This window comes from Formica exsecta, unplaced genomic scaffold, assembly GCF_003651465.1.
Source record: "Formica exsecta isolate Colony F162 unplaced genomic scaffold, ASM365146v1 scaffold80, whole genome shotgun sequence".
Taxonomy (NCBI): Eukaryota; Metazoa; Arthropoda; class Insecta; order Hymenoptera; family Formicidae; genus Formica; species Formica exsecta.
The window spans coordinates 2,150,812-2,167,275 of NW_021853570.1; the positions used below are offsets into that span (position 1 = coordinate 2,150,812).

The 16,464-nt window shown below is 29.7% G+C and overlaps 2 protein-coding genes across 3 annotated transcripts in view; both read left to right on the top strand.

Annotated features, from left to right (window-relative positions):
• The window catches only part of LOC115244170, an 11,589-nt gene extending 2,530 nt beyond the window's left edge, over nucleotides 1-9,059 (top strand). Inside the window, exons 4-11 of one of the 2 annotated variants that reach the window (XM_029821605.1) lie at nucleotides 1,554-1,727; nucleotides 2,682-2,780; nucleotides 2,868-3,016; nucleotides 3,641-3,779; nucleotides 3,899-4,178; nucleotides 4,397-4,497; nucleotides 7,943-8,076; nucleotides 8,832-9,059. In XM_029821605.1, the coding sequence (XP_029677465.1) occupies nucleotides 1,554-1,727; nucleotides 2,682-2,780; nucleotides 2,868-3,016; nucleotides 3,641-3,779; nucleotides 3,899-4,178; nucleotides 4,397-4,497; nucleotides 7,943-8,076; nucleotides 8,832-9,059 (1,304 nt within the window). Of the gene's footprint in view, nucleotides 1-1,553; nucleotides 1,728-2,282; nucleotides 3,017-3,181; nucleotides 3,254-3,640; nucleotides 3,780-3,898; nucleotides 4,179-4,396; nucleotides 4,498-7,942; nucleotides 8,077-8,831 lie in introns of those variants that run through there. The other variant, XR_003885333.1, reaches the window with a different exon arrangement.
• Nucleotides 9,060-10,506: 1,447 nt separating this feature from the next.
• On the top strand, nucleotides 10,507-12,314 carry LOC115244213 (ATP-binding cassette sub-family A member 3-like). The gene is made up of 6 exons (XM_029821670.1): nucleotides 10,507-10,711; nucleotides 10,835-11,047; nucleotides 11,121-11,378; nucleotides 11,560-11,663; nucleotides 11,755-11,898; nucleotides 12,144-12,314. Exons 1-6 carry the CDS (start codon nucleotides 10,576-10,578, stop codon nucleotides 12,312-12,314), a joined length of 1,026 nt encoding a protein of 341 aa, XP_029677530.1. The 5' UTR covers nucleotides 10,507-10,575.
• The last annotated feature ends 4,150 nt before the right edge of the window (nucleotides 12,315-16,464 follow it).

Genomic DNA, 16,464 nt, shown 5'->3' on the forward strand with positions numbered 1-16,464 from the left:
TTTATTTATACAAAGGATTTGGATCGATACAATCGAGATGATATTCTGGCGAAATTGCCGAATGACGTGAACTGCTGGTATGCACCAAAAAATGCATTTATAGACGAGTTGATGTCGAAAGCCGCAAAAATGCTTCGTACGAATGGTAAGATTATCTCGAAGATATTTAAAACGAGAAATAGAATAAAAACTACATGTTGCATATCAGTTCAAGCAGCCGATAGCGAGATCAATCTCGTGAATTTGCGTTACACGAAAAATGACACTTCCAAGGTACTATGGGCGATCTTTGAGATCGAGAAACTTGCATCTGGTAAACCAAAAGTTTTAAAATATAAAATACGCTCGTCGGAAATAGGAGAGAATCGAATAATCATGATGCACGAGAAAGAACCTGCCCATAAAGGTGTTTATCAAATATATTTTTTGATAAATAGACGTTAGATTGTAGCTTGATATTTTAAATTTCAAATTAACTCAAGATCTTTGAAATTCTATTCCCGAGGAATTTTGCGTTTAAAAAATATTTTTCACAATCTTGTAAATCATCTCTTAATTAGTAGTGTAATTATTGCAGTAATCCATAAATGTGATAGAAATCTTATTTATATTGACTTTAATCTTAAGGACGTACCATAGTAAAAAATGTAAATTATTTATGTCAATGTTTATGGTTGAAGATCCGTACGTGTTAAGTGGTTTTATGGCTCTACAAATTGCAATTGAGAAATCCTTCGTCGAAATGTGGACGAATCCGACACTACCGAAGATCGCTGACGATGTAAATTCTCTTGAAAATACTAATACAAAATTTTAGCAATATAGTAAAGATTATTTTAAGCAAGAAAATGTAGTGAAATTAAAACGATCAACAAAAGTAGACGTTTTCCACAGTTGACTATCGGCCGATTTCCGTTTTACAAAATGGATTTTTTACTTCTACCGTCTGTCATTCGACCTAACATAAGTATAATCTATTACATGATGGTCATCGCCTTTCTGCCGCTATCAGTAGCAACATTAAGAAAAGCGCTCCATGATAAAGAAACTGGATTCAGAGTAAAAATTTTTTGTTACATCTTTTAATATTTATTATTATTTGCCAATTAATTTAAATAAATATACAGAATATCGCGATAATAATTTCTTTACATTTCCACTATAATTTGGAAGATCAAATATTTTTTTTAGAGTCTTATGAGATTGACAAACATGTCTTTTGCGATGCTGTACGTCGGATGGCTCAATTATCTCATGATCGCCGTGTTACCTGCGACAATCGTATGCACAATCCTGCTGTATCCCGTGTTCTCGGCTACTAATGCATTGGTCACCGCTATCTTTATCATGATGTACAATATCCTTTCGGTGCTCTTCATGTTCACGATTAGCACATTTTTCAATCACTGTAAGTTATTTAAACATATGAACAAAAAAATATCATTATCCTTAAATATAAATGCTTGTCTTTCCTGTGTATGTGTATGTGTGCGTGTGATTACAGATACTTTTCAAGATTTTCTTATATGATTGCGTATATTATTTTATCATAGCTACAAAGGCATTGCTCACGTCAATTCTGTTTTGGATTTTTCTGACACACTTTACCATCGTTCTGGATCAATTTTTGATAGGAGCAACTGTTTTATGGAAAATCGGTTCGCTAATGCTGCCGCATAGTGGTTTGCTATACGGACTTGTAGCCTTCACGACCCGAGCGAATTTCGGTGAGCAAACGTACGCGAGATTATTATAAATTAAGTCAAATGATTTTGTGAGATATTTTATATAAGTGATAAATAATATATATAATTTAACGAAATATATATTATTATCCTTGTTTTTTTCTTGATAGAAAATTATGAAAATGAAGATTTGAAAAATATTTGGCAGAGAATGAAATCGCGCAATTACATGAGTCCCACTTCGTATTTATGGCCGCGATGGTTCTCCGAATTAATTGCGCTACGAGACGTCCACAATATTATCCATGCCAAAGAGAAGATCTCTATCGGAATAATTCTGTTTGCATGGTGTTTGCACATCATCTTCTGGTATCTACTAGCGGTATACTTGGACAATATTAACCCGGGTAAATTTGGCAGCGCGAAACCTTGGTACTATTTATGCAAGGTAAATAAAAGAACTTATAATTTTAATATCATCAAAATTATTACTTGCTTTCTTTTAAATTATATAAGTAATTTTGATATTATTTAGGATAACATTTATGATATTTTAAGAAAATATACTTCTCCATCTGTCTTTTCCTATGCTCCTAGTATATCGTATAAAAACATAACATGAAAGTTAGTTTTATACATAAATTACGAATACACATTATGAATTGTCTAGAAACCTGTTTATGATAATGACGATTTAACGATCCGTGGATCCACTAATTGGTCGGCAGTTGAGTATACGCCGTCATACATAAAGGTACATATAACATCATCTAATTAAATAAAAGACAGAGAGAAGAAAGAGAGTATTGTTCTTAAATTTAAATTTTATTCTACGTTTACATTCTCTTTTCACAAAGCATCAATAATTAGTTATAACTTAACATAATTTAACTGGCTTTTTGTATAATTGATTTACATATACATATAAACAATAGCCATCTATTCGAGTAAGATGTGTTCGCAAGGAATTTGGTAGAATTGGTGAACGCTTTACAGCTATGGACGATGTAACGATCGATTTTTATCATCAAGAATTCAGCGTTATTCTTGGTCACAATGGCGCCGGCAAAAGCTGTTTGTTAAAGACAATTATAGGTAAAATAGATTCTTATAAATATGATAGATGTCCAAGTTTAATATTTGAATACCAACAAAATTGTAATTAAATTGTATGTATAACAGGAATGTACAAACCAACTCATGGTCACGTTTACGTAGAAGGAAGAGATAACGTGGACGAAAGTACCATGGATCCGATTGGTTACTGTCCGCAAGAAAATATATTGATGAATGACTTGACAACAATACAGCATATCTACATATTTGGCATGGTATAAATTTATTTTCATGTTATTAACATTTACAAAAAAAAAAAATGATAAATATGGACAACGCATTAATTTGTTCATCAAATAATATATTCAATCTAAAATGGATATTGATTAAAACGAATTAATTGATCAAAACTTTATTCAATAATTTAATTATTATTTTAGATGAAAGGGATGAATTATATTGATGCTCACAGGGAATCGTTAAAGCTGTTGAAGCAACTTGATTTGGAATCTGTAATAGATACGAAAGCGAAATCTTGTTCCTTTGGTACGCAGAGAAGGATTTGTCTAGCGATGGCGCTTATCGGCAATATTAAGGTACATTATATTTTTTTATAATCATAATTTTAATAAATTATAATACAGATTTATAAGGATTAAATGTTAACATTTGTAAAATAGTTCTGGTAATGGATATATAAATTAAATAGATTAGGTAATTAAAATATAGATTCTGTGTCAGATCTTAATCCTCGACGAACCTACATATGGAATCGATCCTTGGCACAGAAGACAGGTGTGGGATCTACTTTCGGTGAATAGTCTTTTTTAAACACAGCCAGTTAAATATTAAATATCTACAATAGAAATTTTCAAGTATCGCGCATTAACGATTTGCAGGATATAAAAAGGGAGAGGACAATATTAATGGCAACGAATTCTATGGAAGCTGCGGATCTTCTCGCCGATAGAATCGCTATTATCGCGAACGGAAGGATCGAATGTTACGGTTCGAAAATGTATCTAAATCGTCGATATGGTAAAATTCTGAAGCTCGTAAACAAGATTAACCTCTTTACTGACATAAAGAAAAAATTTCAAAATAGATGTAATTAATGTGTCATTAATTAATATCTTTCTAAAATTAATTGAAATTAGGAATCGGTTATGTGCTGAGTTTATTGGTACAAGAGAATTGCGATGTGGAACGAGTTCGCGCGGAAATACAGGAATTCTCGGCAAACCCAATTACTGTGCGAGACATGATGGGTTTAGTAATAAGATTCGACGTGCCAAGAAGCAGTCGATTCACTAAATTGCTCCAACATTTAGAATCCAATAAGGAAGAGTTGGGAATCGTATCTGCTGCACTGAGTGCTGCAAGCATCGAGGGTCAATTTCTCAGGTATCAAGTGTTCACTCGCAAACGCTGTATTAAGTATTACAAATTTTATTAACAAATTTTTTTTTATTTTGGTTCAAAGTTAATAAAATAAATGCAGTTCTAGAAACAGAAAGTTTTAACTTCTATAGAATATTTATTATAAATAACAATTTTAATTAAATTTTTTTCACGTTTTACCATAAATGTTGTGCAATAAATGTCAAAAATTAAAAAATTGCTCAATACCATTGCTTATTTTATTTTGCATATAGAATAGGTTTAGAAAGTCAATTCAAGGAACGCTGCGTACAATTACCTAGCAACAAATATGAACTCATTGTGCAACAGAGACGACGGCACTTGTTACAAACAGGTGAAATTTGGACATTATTTTAAAAGAATTGTAAAATAAGAATATAGAATTTATCTTTTTTTTATATTTTAATATTTCTATATTAATAGCCCATATAAATAATTAATATTGTACGCGACACATTGTCATGAATATTAGTCTCAACTAATCTCTCTCTTTCTCTCTCCGCATAATTTAATTATCAGCTAAATCATGGGAGCGATTAACCGGCAACGATTTATGGCGACAACAAATTCTTGCAATGTTCTACAAGAAATTATTGCACATTGTTTCCTCCTATAAAATGTATATATTTTCGGTAAGAGTTTATTCCCCCTTTTGTTACAAAATACTGTTTATTATAAAAAAATATAAGTATTTCGATAAATATAATCAAAATTAATTTAGATAACTTTGGCGATCGTTACGCTCATTTTGACCACTATGATCGGCGAGTTGAGTGTTTTCACACTTTTCGACACGACGTAAGTTAATTTTGCTTATTTTAAATCGGCAGAAAAAGAGATGCAAGAGATTTCTTTTATATATAAAAATTCAAATAACTCTGGTATTATATTTTTATCTACTAAAAAATATTTTTGGTTTCTCGACAAATAATCAGTATATTTTATATTGATAAAAAATTATTATTTATAAGGAATACTGTGTCGATTCATTTTTTCATGATGCTTAAAATATTATAAAAATATATAATAAGTATTATACAAATAGAAATATTTTATAAGGAACACTTTTCACACTCATACACATTTGTATAGAAAAGATGTGTGCTGGAAGAATTTATAAACGCAGTTACTTAATTATTTCAATTATTTATAACTATAGCGAAAAGATTATGAATTTAACGAATTATATGGACAACAACCTTCATGTATTATATTACGCGACCGATGAGAAAATTGCGAAAGACTTCCTTGTCACATTATACACTACTGGCCAAGCGTACAGTGAAAGGCATAATTATCATATCTCCAAAAACGTCCCAGCTACAGATATTATGATTCATCCTGATTTACACTCGATAGAGGTACTATGAATTTCCATGCAAATTTGACATCTTTATTAGCCAAATTCGGCTATTAATATTTCGTAATAGTTTAGGGATCGTTATGTGATGTCTATCGACATATATGCACAAGGACGTGTACAACTCATGTATTCATCCATCGCGATACACAGTGGACCAATTGCATTAAATCTATTACATAATGCGTTGCTGCGCTATCATTGCGGGTCAGATGATTGTTGGATCAAATTGACGAGTCGACCATTAGTACAACCGGGACAGGTAATACCTTTCTTTTGACACTTCATTTTTTTGTATAATATTATAAGACAAAATAGATATTTACAGTGGCAGCATTTGCTGGTCCATCCACGCAGCGTCCGGAATTGGGAGAACGCCGCTATAGTAATGACTTTCTTCCTTCTTCTACCATCTATCGATATGGGAATACGAGAGAGGAATACAATCTCGAAGATGCTGCAAACTAATGCGATCGGCGTGTCTACGCGAATCTATTGGATTCCGATGTATATCATTGATTTTCTGTTGTACACCTTCTCCATAATATTTCTTGGAATTGCAATTTTAGTCCCTTATCATCCTACTGTGCAATTTTCAGCTTTAGAGATCGGTGAGAATTTGAAGAAATATTTTTGCGCGCGTGTGTTCTATTATATATAATTTCCTCTTTTCATATTTTAATATTAACTGACAATTAATGTTTTAATATTCCACGAATTTAGAAGATAATTTAATACTAAAAAAATAGAAATTTTTAGAGTAAAAATACTACTCGCTTATGTGTCATATATCGTACATAAATTAGAAGTTTAAATTTGAAAAATATATGCATGCGATAAATTAATGTTTCTAGCCCAGGTTATAATAATAGTCTTATGTTACGGAGGCTGCGCCATTCCATTAAATTATTGCATACAACTTTTCACGAGAAAACCGGAAAATGTCTATCTGGTTGTGATACTGATTAACATCATAGTCGGTCAGTAATTTAATAACTCGATTCGTCATTATACATTGTCAGTGATAAACTTACTATCAAAGTAAGATATAATTTAATTATTTATAACAATATCATCATTTAAGTATAGAATATATCTTGCAGTATTATTGGTGAACGGCTCTATCGTATTTCCATTGATGTTTCGCATATTCAGCAGCACCGGAAGATACATATTCGAAACTCTTGTACATATATTTCCACCATATATATTAGCTTGCGCTTTAAGCAATTGTATCATGTTAAATTTATTTAATAGACAGTGCAGCTATTCCAATGTATGCGACACGGAATTTTATATTGAAGATCCTTGCTGTCGTAAGTCCACCTTTACCGAAATTATACATTTCGTGAATTATAATTTGTACTAAATCTAAATTTAAAATTTTAGAAAATTGCAACGATAAATTTTGTTACAAGCAATTGAGTGTAATGCTAATCAAACAATCTGGCGCTGAATATTATCACTCGGTCACAGATGATTTACTTTTAATGATATCCCAAATGTTTGCCTTTTTTATATTGCTAGAGATTTTTGAAGAAAAAAATCGCAGAAAATGGTATAGTTATTCTAAGCCTTCTGTACAATATGATAATATCGAGTCCGAAGTTTTGGAAGAAAAAAAGCGTGTCGATGGATATATAAAACGTAAAATATATGAGAAATAAAATTTAAAAGAACTTATAAATTTATATATTATTTTTACACACATATGCAAAAAATTATAAATTTAGAATATATAAACTTATTTTATTATAAAAATAATATTTTTGCCTTGATCAAAGGAACTGTGTCTTTCGCTTCATTATGTCTTTTCCTTTCTATCTAGATTATGAAGAAACAAAATTATTTCCGCCACAAGTTGCTCTGATTGTCCAAGATTTGACAAAAGAGTACGCTGGAAATGCAGTAGTTCAAGGAGTGAATTTTAGCGTAAGTAAATTTTAATTAAAATATTTTCTGATATACTTTTTTTTAAATATATGTATGTGCAATATTAAATAAATTTTGCTTGCTTGTTTAGATCTGTAAGCAGGAGTGCTTCGGCTTGTTAGGATTTAATGGGGCAGGAAAATCAACAATATATAAAATGCTAACGGGAGAAACAAAAATATCGGCTGGAAAAGCAGTAATATACGGATACGAGTTTACAAGAAATCAAGAAATGGTGAGTACATATTGTCAAATATATTACATCTTTCTCTCGTTAATTAAAATATATAATATATAATTAAAATATATAAAATGTAAAATTATTATAAATAAAATAAGATATTCTTAGATATAAGTATATTTAATGAGAAATATTTAAGTTTTTTATGTCTAATCTTTTATAGATTTTGTATCGTATTTTGCAAATTATTCTATGGTTGTTAGTCTATTAAATCTCCTTATATGAAAAATATTGTTAAGTTTATAGGTATGATAGGATACTGTCCACAAATAAACGGACTAAGTGATTTTATGACGGGGAGGCAATATTTGCAACTTCATGCAGCGCTACGCGGTGTTCCATATGAATGCATCAACGACGAAGTAAACACGTGGTTAGATGTATTAGGTATAAAAAAATGTGAAACGTAAAATTCTACGAGATTTAAGTACTGTTAATTAAATACAACGACAAAATAAAATCCTTAGATATGTTAGACTTCGAGAATCTAAAGATCGCCCACTGTCCCTGGGGAGTTCAAAGGAAAATTTGCGTATTGCAGAGCTTAATCGGCAATCTGCCGATGATATTTATGGACGAACCTACTGCTGGAATCGACATAATGACTAGACATGCTATCTGTGAAATTTTGCGTCAAATACGAGAAATGGGGAGATCTATATTAATCACTACGCATAGGTTAGATCAATAAATTAACAATCAAAATTTACGATAAATATTGGGATGACAAACCGGATTTTTAGTATGTCGGAAGCAGAAGCAATGTGTCTACGTGTGGGAATTTTGGTTAACGGCCAGTTTACCGCAATCGGGTCTTGCGAGCATTTAAAGGCAAAACATGGCCGCAATTTTATATTAAATATTAAAGTAGTACCAGGATACCAGCTTGCAAATCTCGAGAAAATAAAAAACATTATTGATGAGACTTTCCCAGCAATAAAGTTTAAAGATAGTTACTTGGTAGGTAAAATAAACAATTTTACTTTGCGACATTCTCTTATTGAAAAAAAAATATTAATATTTCACACATACATAAAGACATTAAATAATTTAAATAAATTACACGCATTTGACAACTTTACCACGTTGATAAGATCTAGAAAAGATTTATAAAATAATAAAGATTTTTCAACAGGGTATTCTTAAATATGAATTGGAAAGTGGTATTTCATACAGTTATGTATTTGATAAACTGGAAAAGTTACGACAAAGATATATGTGGATCACAGACTTTTCTGTTACTCAACCGTCTATGGATGAGGTACTTCTAACTTTAGCGAAGAAACAGAAGAAACTTCGCATAAAATTAACACTTTATGAACGTTTATATTCTTGGATTGCCCGTAATATACGTAAGATATAAATAAAATCTATTATTGCATATTAGTTCTCTGTAAACATGACTTTTATTATTATGTAGTTAATATAAAATATAATAAAATATATAAAATATTATAAAATGTGCCATTTATTTTTTATAAATAATAATAGACAAAAATGATTAAAAAATCGCGATATCTCTTGCAATATCGGAGAGTAAGAATATTAAGAGTTTCTTTTATATCTCGTGGAATACTACCCAGAACTCTGAATAAAAAACCGGAATTGCAAAAGATTTACCTTTAAAATATTTAAAATTAATTTAAAATATATACTTATATACAAAATTTAATATTTTTGTAGAGATTTATATATGAAGTGTGCGCTGCCACATACTACCAGGCGCGCGGCTCACCGACGTGCGCCCGGCTAAAGACATTTGTATAGAAAAGATGTGTGCTGGAAGAATTTATAAACGCAGTTACTTAATTATTTCAATTATTTATAACTATAGCGAAAAGATTATGAATTTAACGAATTATATGGACAACAACCTTCATGTATTATATTACGCGACCGATGAGAAAATTGCGAAAGACTTCCTTGTCACATTATACACTACTGGCCAAGCGTACAGTGAAAGGCATAATTATCATATCTCCAAAAACGTCCCAGCTACAGATATTATGATTCATCCTGATTTACACTCGATAGAGGTACTATGAATTTCCATGCAAATTTGACATCTTTATTAGCCAAATTCGGCTATTAATATTTCGTAATAGTTTAGGGATCGTTATGTGATGTCTATCGACATATATGCACAAGGACGTGTACAACTCATGTATTCATCCATCGCGATACACAGTGGACCAATTGCATTAAATCTATTACATAATGCGTTGCTGCGCTATCATTGCGGGTCAGATGATTGTTGGATCAAATTGACGAGTCGACCATTAGTACAACCGGGACAGGTAATACCTTTCTTTTGACACTTCATTTTTTTGTATAATATTATAAGACAAAATAGATATTTACAGTGGCAGCATTTGCTGGTCCATCCACGCAGCGTCCGGAATTGGGAGAACGCCGCTATAGTAATGACTTTCTTCCTTCTTCTACCATCTATCGATATGGGAATACGAGAGAGGAATACAATCTCGAAGATGCTGCAAACTAATGCGATCGGCGTGTCTACGCGAATCTATTGGATTCCGATGTATATCATTGATTTTCTGTTGTACACCTTCTCCATAATATTTCTTGGAATTGCAATTTTAGTCCCTTATCATCCTACTGTGCAATTTTCAGCTTTAGAGATCGGTGAGAATTTGAAGAAATATTTTTGCGCGCGTGTGTTCTATTATATATAATTTCCTCTTTTCATATTTTAATATTAACTGACAATTAATGTTTTAATATTCCACGAATTTAGAAGATAATTTAATACTAAAAAAATAGAAATTTTTAGAGTAAAAATACTACTCGCTTATGTGTCATATATCGTACATAAATTAGAAGTTTAAATTTGAAAAATATATGCATGCGATAAATTAATGTTTCTAGCCCAGGTTATAATAATAGTCTTATGTTACGGAGGCTGCGCCATTCCATTAAATTATTGCATACAACTTTTCACGAGAAAACCGGAAAATGTCTATCTGGTTGTGATACTGATTAACATCATAGTCGGTCAGTAATTTAATAACTCGATTCGTCATTATACATTGTCAGTGATAAACTTACTATCAAAGTAAGATATAATTTAATTATTTATAACAATATCATCATTTAAGTATAGAATATATCTTGCAGTATTATTGGTGAACGGCTCTATCGTATTTCCATTGATGTTTCGCATATTCAGCAGCACCGGAAGATACATATTCGAAACTCTTGTACATATATTTCCACCATATATATTAGCTTGCGCTTTAAGCAATTGTATCATGTTAAATTTATTTAATAGACAGTGCAGCTATTCCAATGTATGCGACACGGAATTTTATATTGAAGATCCTTGCTGTCGTAAGTCCACCTTTACCGAAATTATACATTTCGTGAATTATAATTTGTACTAAATCTAAATTTAAAATTTTAGAAAATTGCAACGATAAATTTTGTTACAAGCAATTGAGTGTAATGCTAATCAAACAATCTGGCGCTGAATATTATCACTCGGTCACAGATGATTTACTTTTAATGATATCCCAAATGTTTGCCTTTTTTATATTGCTAGAGATTTTTGAAGAAAAAAATCGCAGAAAATGGTATAGTTATTCTAAGCCTTCTGTACAATATGATAATATCGAGTCCGAAGTTTTGGAAGAAAAAAAGCGTGTCGATGGATATATAAAACGTAAAATATATGAGAAATAAAATTTAAAAGAACTTATAAATTTATATATTATTTTTACACACATATGCAAAAAATTATAAATTTAGAATATATAAACTTATTTTATTATAAAAATAATATTTTTGCCTTGATCAAAGGAACTGTGTCTTTCGCTTCATTATGTCTTTTCCTTTCTATCTAGATTATGAAGAAACAAAATTATTTCCGCCACAAGTTGCTCTGATTGTCCAAGATTTGACAAAAGAGTACGCTGGAAATGCAGTAGTTCAAGGAGTGAATTTTAGCGTAAGTAAATTTTAATTTAAAATATTTTCTGATATACTTTTTTTAAATATATGTATGTGCAATATTAAATAAATTTTGCTTGCTTGTTTAGATCTGTAAGCAGGAGTGCTTCGGCTTGTTAGGATTTAATGGGGCAGGAAAATCAACAATATATAAAATGCTAACGGGAGAAACAAAAATATCGGCTGGAAAAGCAGTAATATACGGATACGAGTTTACAAGAAATCAAGAAATGGTGAGTACATATTGTCAAATATATTACATCTTTCTCTCGTTAATTAAAATATATAATATATAATTAAAATATATAAAATGTAAAATTATTATAAATAAAATAAGATATTCTTAGATATAAGTATATTTAATGAGAAATATTTAAGTTTTTTATGTCTAATCTTTTATAGATTTTGTATCGTATTTTGCAAATTATTCTATGGTTGTTAGTCTATTAAATCTCCTTATATGAAAAATATTGTTAAGTTTATAGGTATGATAGGATACTGTCCACAAATAAACGGACTAAGTGATTTTATGACGGGGAGGCAATATTTGCAACTTCATGCAGCGCTACGCGGTGTTCCATATGAATGCATCAACGACGAAGTAAACACGTGGTTAGATGTATTAGGTATAAAAAAATGTGAAACGTAAAATTCTACGAGATTTAAGTACTGTTAATTAAATACAACGACAAAATAAAATCCTTAGATATGTTAGACTTCCGTGTCAGTACAGCATTGCCACGAGTCGCACAATGGCTCATATGTGGCACGCGCATTTGTTGAACGTACATTAGTGCGTCGTCGTTGCCATTATCGTGCCGCACGAATAACGATGCGTCGCGTCGTCGTGTTTTCGCGTTGGAGCTCTATCCTGTTTTCATTGTAATCGAGGATTATACTTTGTTGCCGGCTAAATGGGATGTCTCTCAGCGTTGCAATCTCCTGAGAGGAGGAGGCCTAGGAGAGGCATCGGGCACCGGTAGAACAACCCTGTGGTAAGTAATTTGTTATTTTATATTAATTATTTATTAATTGCGTACGTGCAATTTAAATTAAGCAATCAATTGCGTAATTTGATTTTTTTAAATATGATTTAAAGAAGAGAGGATTATAAAAAAAGATTGTTATATGAATGCTATAATCTTGTAAAAATTTTTACTTTTAAATTATAGTTTTTATATGAAATTTAGTAGTATATTTCTTTATTTCAAAATTTATAAAATTATTTTATTAATTTGCTTATTATTATATGCATCGAATATAAAATTTAACACGTACAATAAATTTTTTGAAATTTTAATTATTTTTTTTTATATTAGTTATTAAAAATCGCGTACGCGCATTAATTCAGTCTCATTATTTGAATGAATTAAATAATAGAAAATTAGAAACAAGACTTACATAAATCTGATAAATGTTTTTAGTATTAAAGAAAATAGTCTTTTTATAATTTATAAAATTGTTCCATATTTATATAGAGCTTCTTAGTATTGTTTGCATCGGATATAAAATATTCCGCACTAAATATTAATTATATTTTGAACGCTGCTATAATTTGGACTTGATATTTATATGTTACAGACAACGTAGCCTCAAGACCAACAACTCCGCTGTTGCGCATCAGTGCCGGTGAGTGATGAATTTTATTTTATTTTGAGTTAACGGATCTGTAGATATTGTAGATGCAAATGTAGATTATATATTGTAGAATGTAAATAGATCCGTTGCCTCAAAATGGATGGGCTAGAATAGATCAAATAACTTTTAATAGATTTTTTAAATATATATTAAAACATATTACAGATCTAATTTAAAGTATAAATTAAAGCAAAAATTTGAAAAGAATGCAAAATATTTTTTCAATTGATGAATTTTATTTAATTTATTTAATGAAAAAGGCGCTAGTAATCTTATTAATTATATGATATAGTTACAATTTATTCTTATATTGCGCTGATTTTATAGTAATTTTGTATAGCCCATTCATCTATATTATCTTATCAATTAAAGCTTTGCTTTAATTGATGTAAAGCCAAATTATCGATCTATCAAATTATATTAAACATAAATGTTTTATTAATTTTATTTTAATATAAATTATATATTAATATAATTAATATTATATTATTATATAAGAATTTTTCAATCAATTAATTTTGATTGATAACTTGGCATTATATTAGTTAAAGTAAAGTTATATTAAAACAACGCATGACAAACGGTCATAATGTCTCACGACCGTAAACGAGCGTGAAATTACGCTCGTGTCCCGGCGATAATAATTAGCCGGCAACGGAAGGAATTTCTTTCCTTCATCGACCTCCGATAGAGATGAATATTACATCTCTGGCTAGATGTAGCCAGAATGAATATGGCCAGGATCAACGAAAGGTAGGTCCAACTGGCCCAACGGAAGCAGCCCAACGGTGATTTCTATCAGGGCACGCGAGTAGGGCACGCGAGTAGGGCACGCGAGTAGAGTACTCGAGTAGGGTACACAATTAGGACACGCGAGTAGGACACGCGAGTAGGGCACGCGATTAGAATACGCTCCCCAAAATTTAGGTGACCCCAGATTCCCGTTGGCTTAGCCAGCAAAAATAGAGTTGTTAAAACTATTAAAACTATTTTAACTTAAGGTAGGTAGTCATTTAATTCCTTAAGATTCTTAAGGAAAGCTAATTAGGAATTATTAAATTAGGAATTGAAAGAATATTATTTAAAAAAAACTATTAAAATATTGAAGAGATGAACAAATCAATCATGAAAAAAATTATAGGTAAAAATTAAAAATTTAATTTAATTATGAAAAATGTAAAAATGTATCTTAAATGTATAAAATACATTTAAGTTGCATTATGTTATACGTATAACATATGTATTAGCTTCAATATTTAACATTTTATGTAAGATTTTATTTTGTAAATTGTTTTAACATTTTATTTTGTAAATTAAAAATTGTATTTTCTTCGAAGTAATATAATTTTAAATTTAAATGTGAATGTTACCAGTATCTAATAATTTGTAATGTTCAAAAAAAGTAATTTAAATTAAATAATTTTTAGTATTTTTATTTTCGATTTATTTGAATCTTTATCAAATATATATTGTAATAATCAAATAATAAAAGTTTTACAATTTCTTATATTGAGAATATTAGATGCTGGTAGCATCAATTATTATAATTAATCAATTATTATAAATTGTATCTATAACTTGTAATTACATCTATATATATGTAAATTATAATTATAATGTTATATTTATTCCATAATTTTTTTATATTTTCTGCACAATTATATCTATATAAATTGTAATAATTTATTGTAATCTATTGTAAAAAAAGTTTATTGTAAATTATGCGAAACTGAAAGAATACGTACAATAACGCAAAATTCGTTGAGTTAACATATTCGATAAATATTAGATTTCAACATTTTTATATATATCGTAAAATTATTCAAAAATTTAATATAGCTTACTTTTCTCATACCAAAAGATTATCAATAAAATCCAAAAATTTTTATTTAAAAATTTTGTAACTGCAAATATTGCTGAAATTCTCTCTCTTCTACATAATATAAAGATTATTAAATATATCAAGATTTGATGTTAACGATTAAATATTAGTTTCTTATTCGCGAAATTTGTTGATCGCACTTTTGATATTGCAAAAATATAAGTATATTTAAAATATTGGAAAATTTTCAAGATTAAATATTATTGATCACACGCGGAGATGAAAAAATTTGCGAAACAAAATAATTTATTTTGAGTTTTGTTTTTTATTAGGGGCATTTTACGAATTTCGCGTCGCTTTAAATATTCACTAAATGATTTTATAAATAATATTGCAAACATTGCGTTCTTTCCATGTTTTTGGATGTGATCGCTATCTTGACGAAGAGGCCTTATCGCTGTCCCTCATGTCAGGTGGACGCTAGCGAATGCGCGGTTTGTACTGGCGGAGAATCGAAACAATCTTCATCGTGGAGAGTTATTTCTCGTCGGTTTTTGTGAGACCTATCCACGATGCTTAGTTCGGTGCCTCGTTAAAAGTTGGAAGTTTTCGTTACAGAGTTAGAATTAAACCTAGGTTTTCTTGGCAAATATATAAATTAAAATTACAATCAGTTTCTGCAAAATTTTTAAAAAATTGTGGTTACAAACAAATATATTTTATTAATTAATTTAATTTTTGGTCTCTTTTAAGAAATCATTTGCAGGCACTGGACATCCCACCATTTTAGGATTAGTTTATAAATAAGTGTATATGTACATATAATAAAATACATGCGCAAATTATGTGATATATTTAACAAGACTCTTTTTTATATTATATTTAATATTATATCGCGCGAATGCATGAATGTAACATGAAATATGTGAGTAATTAGAAGATTCGAGACAAATAGAATGGGTACTCTGATATTAGTAAGATATCGACAAATTAATTTATTGATTTTGATTGAAATATTATAAACAAATTAATTGATTGGTAATTTTTCATTTAATATTGCTAAATATTTGAATTGAATTTTTTTTTAATCTTGCTATTATCGGATTTAATTTGTCTCGAGCACACTTGGTACCCTAAACTTATTTGTACTCACATATTTAACCAAGCAATGATAAAAGCGCATGTATTTCATTTTTCTTAAACATATTCGATTGTAACCACATATACATAAAGATCGTTATATCCAGTTGTTTTTTAATAAAAAGGGATATTTCTCTCTCGTAGAAGAACATGATTTTTTTACGCGAATTTTTATCTCATATATTGAAGATGATGACAA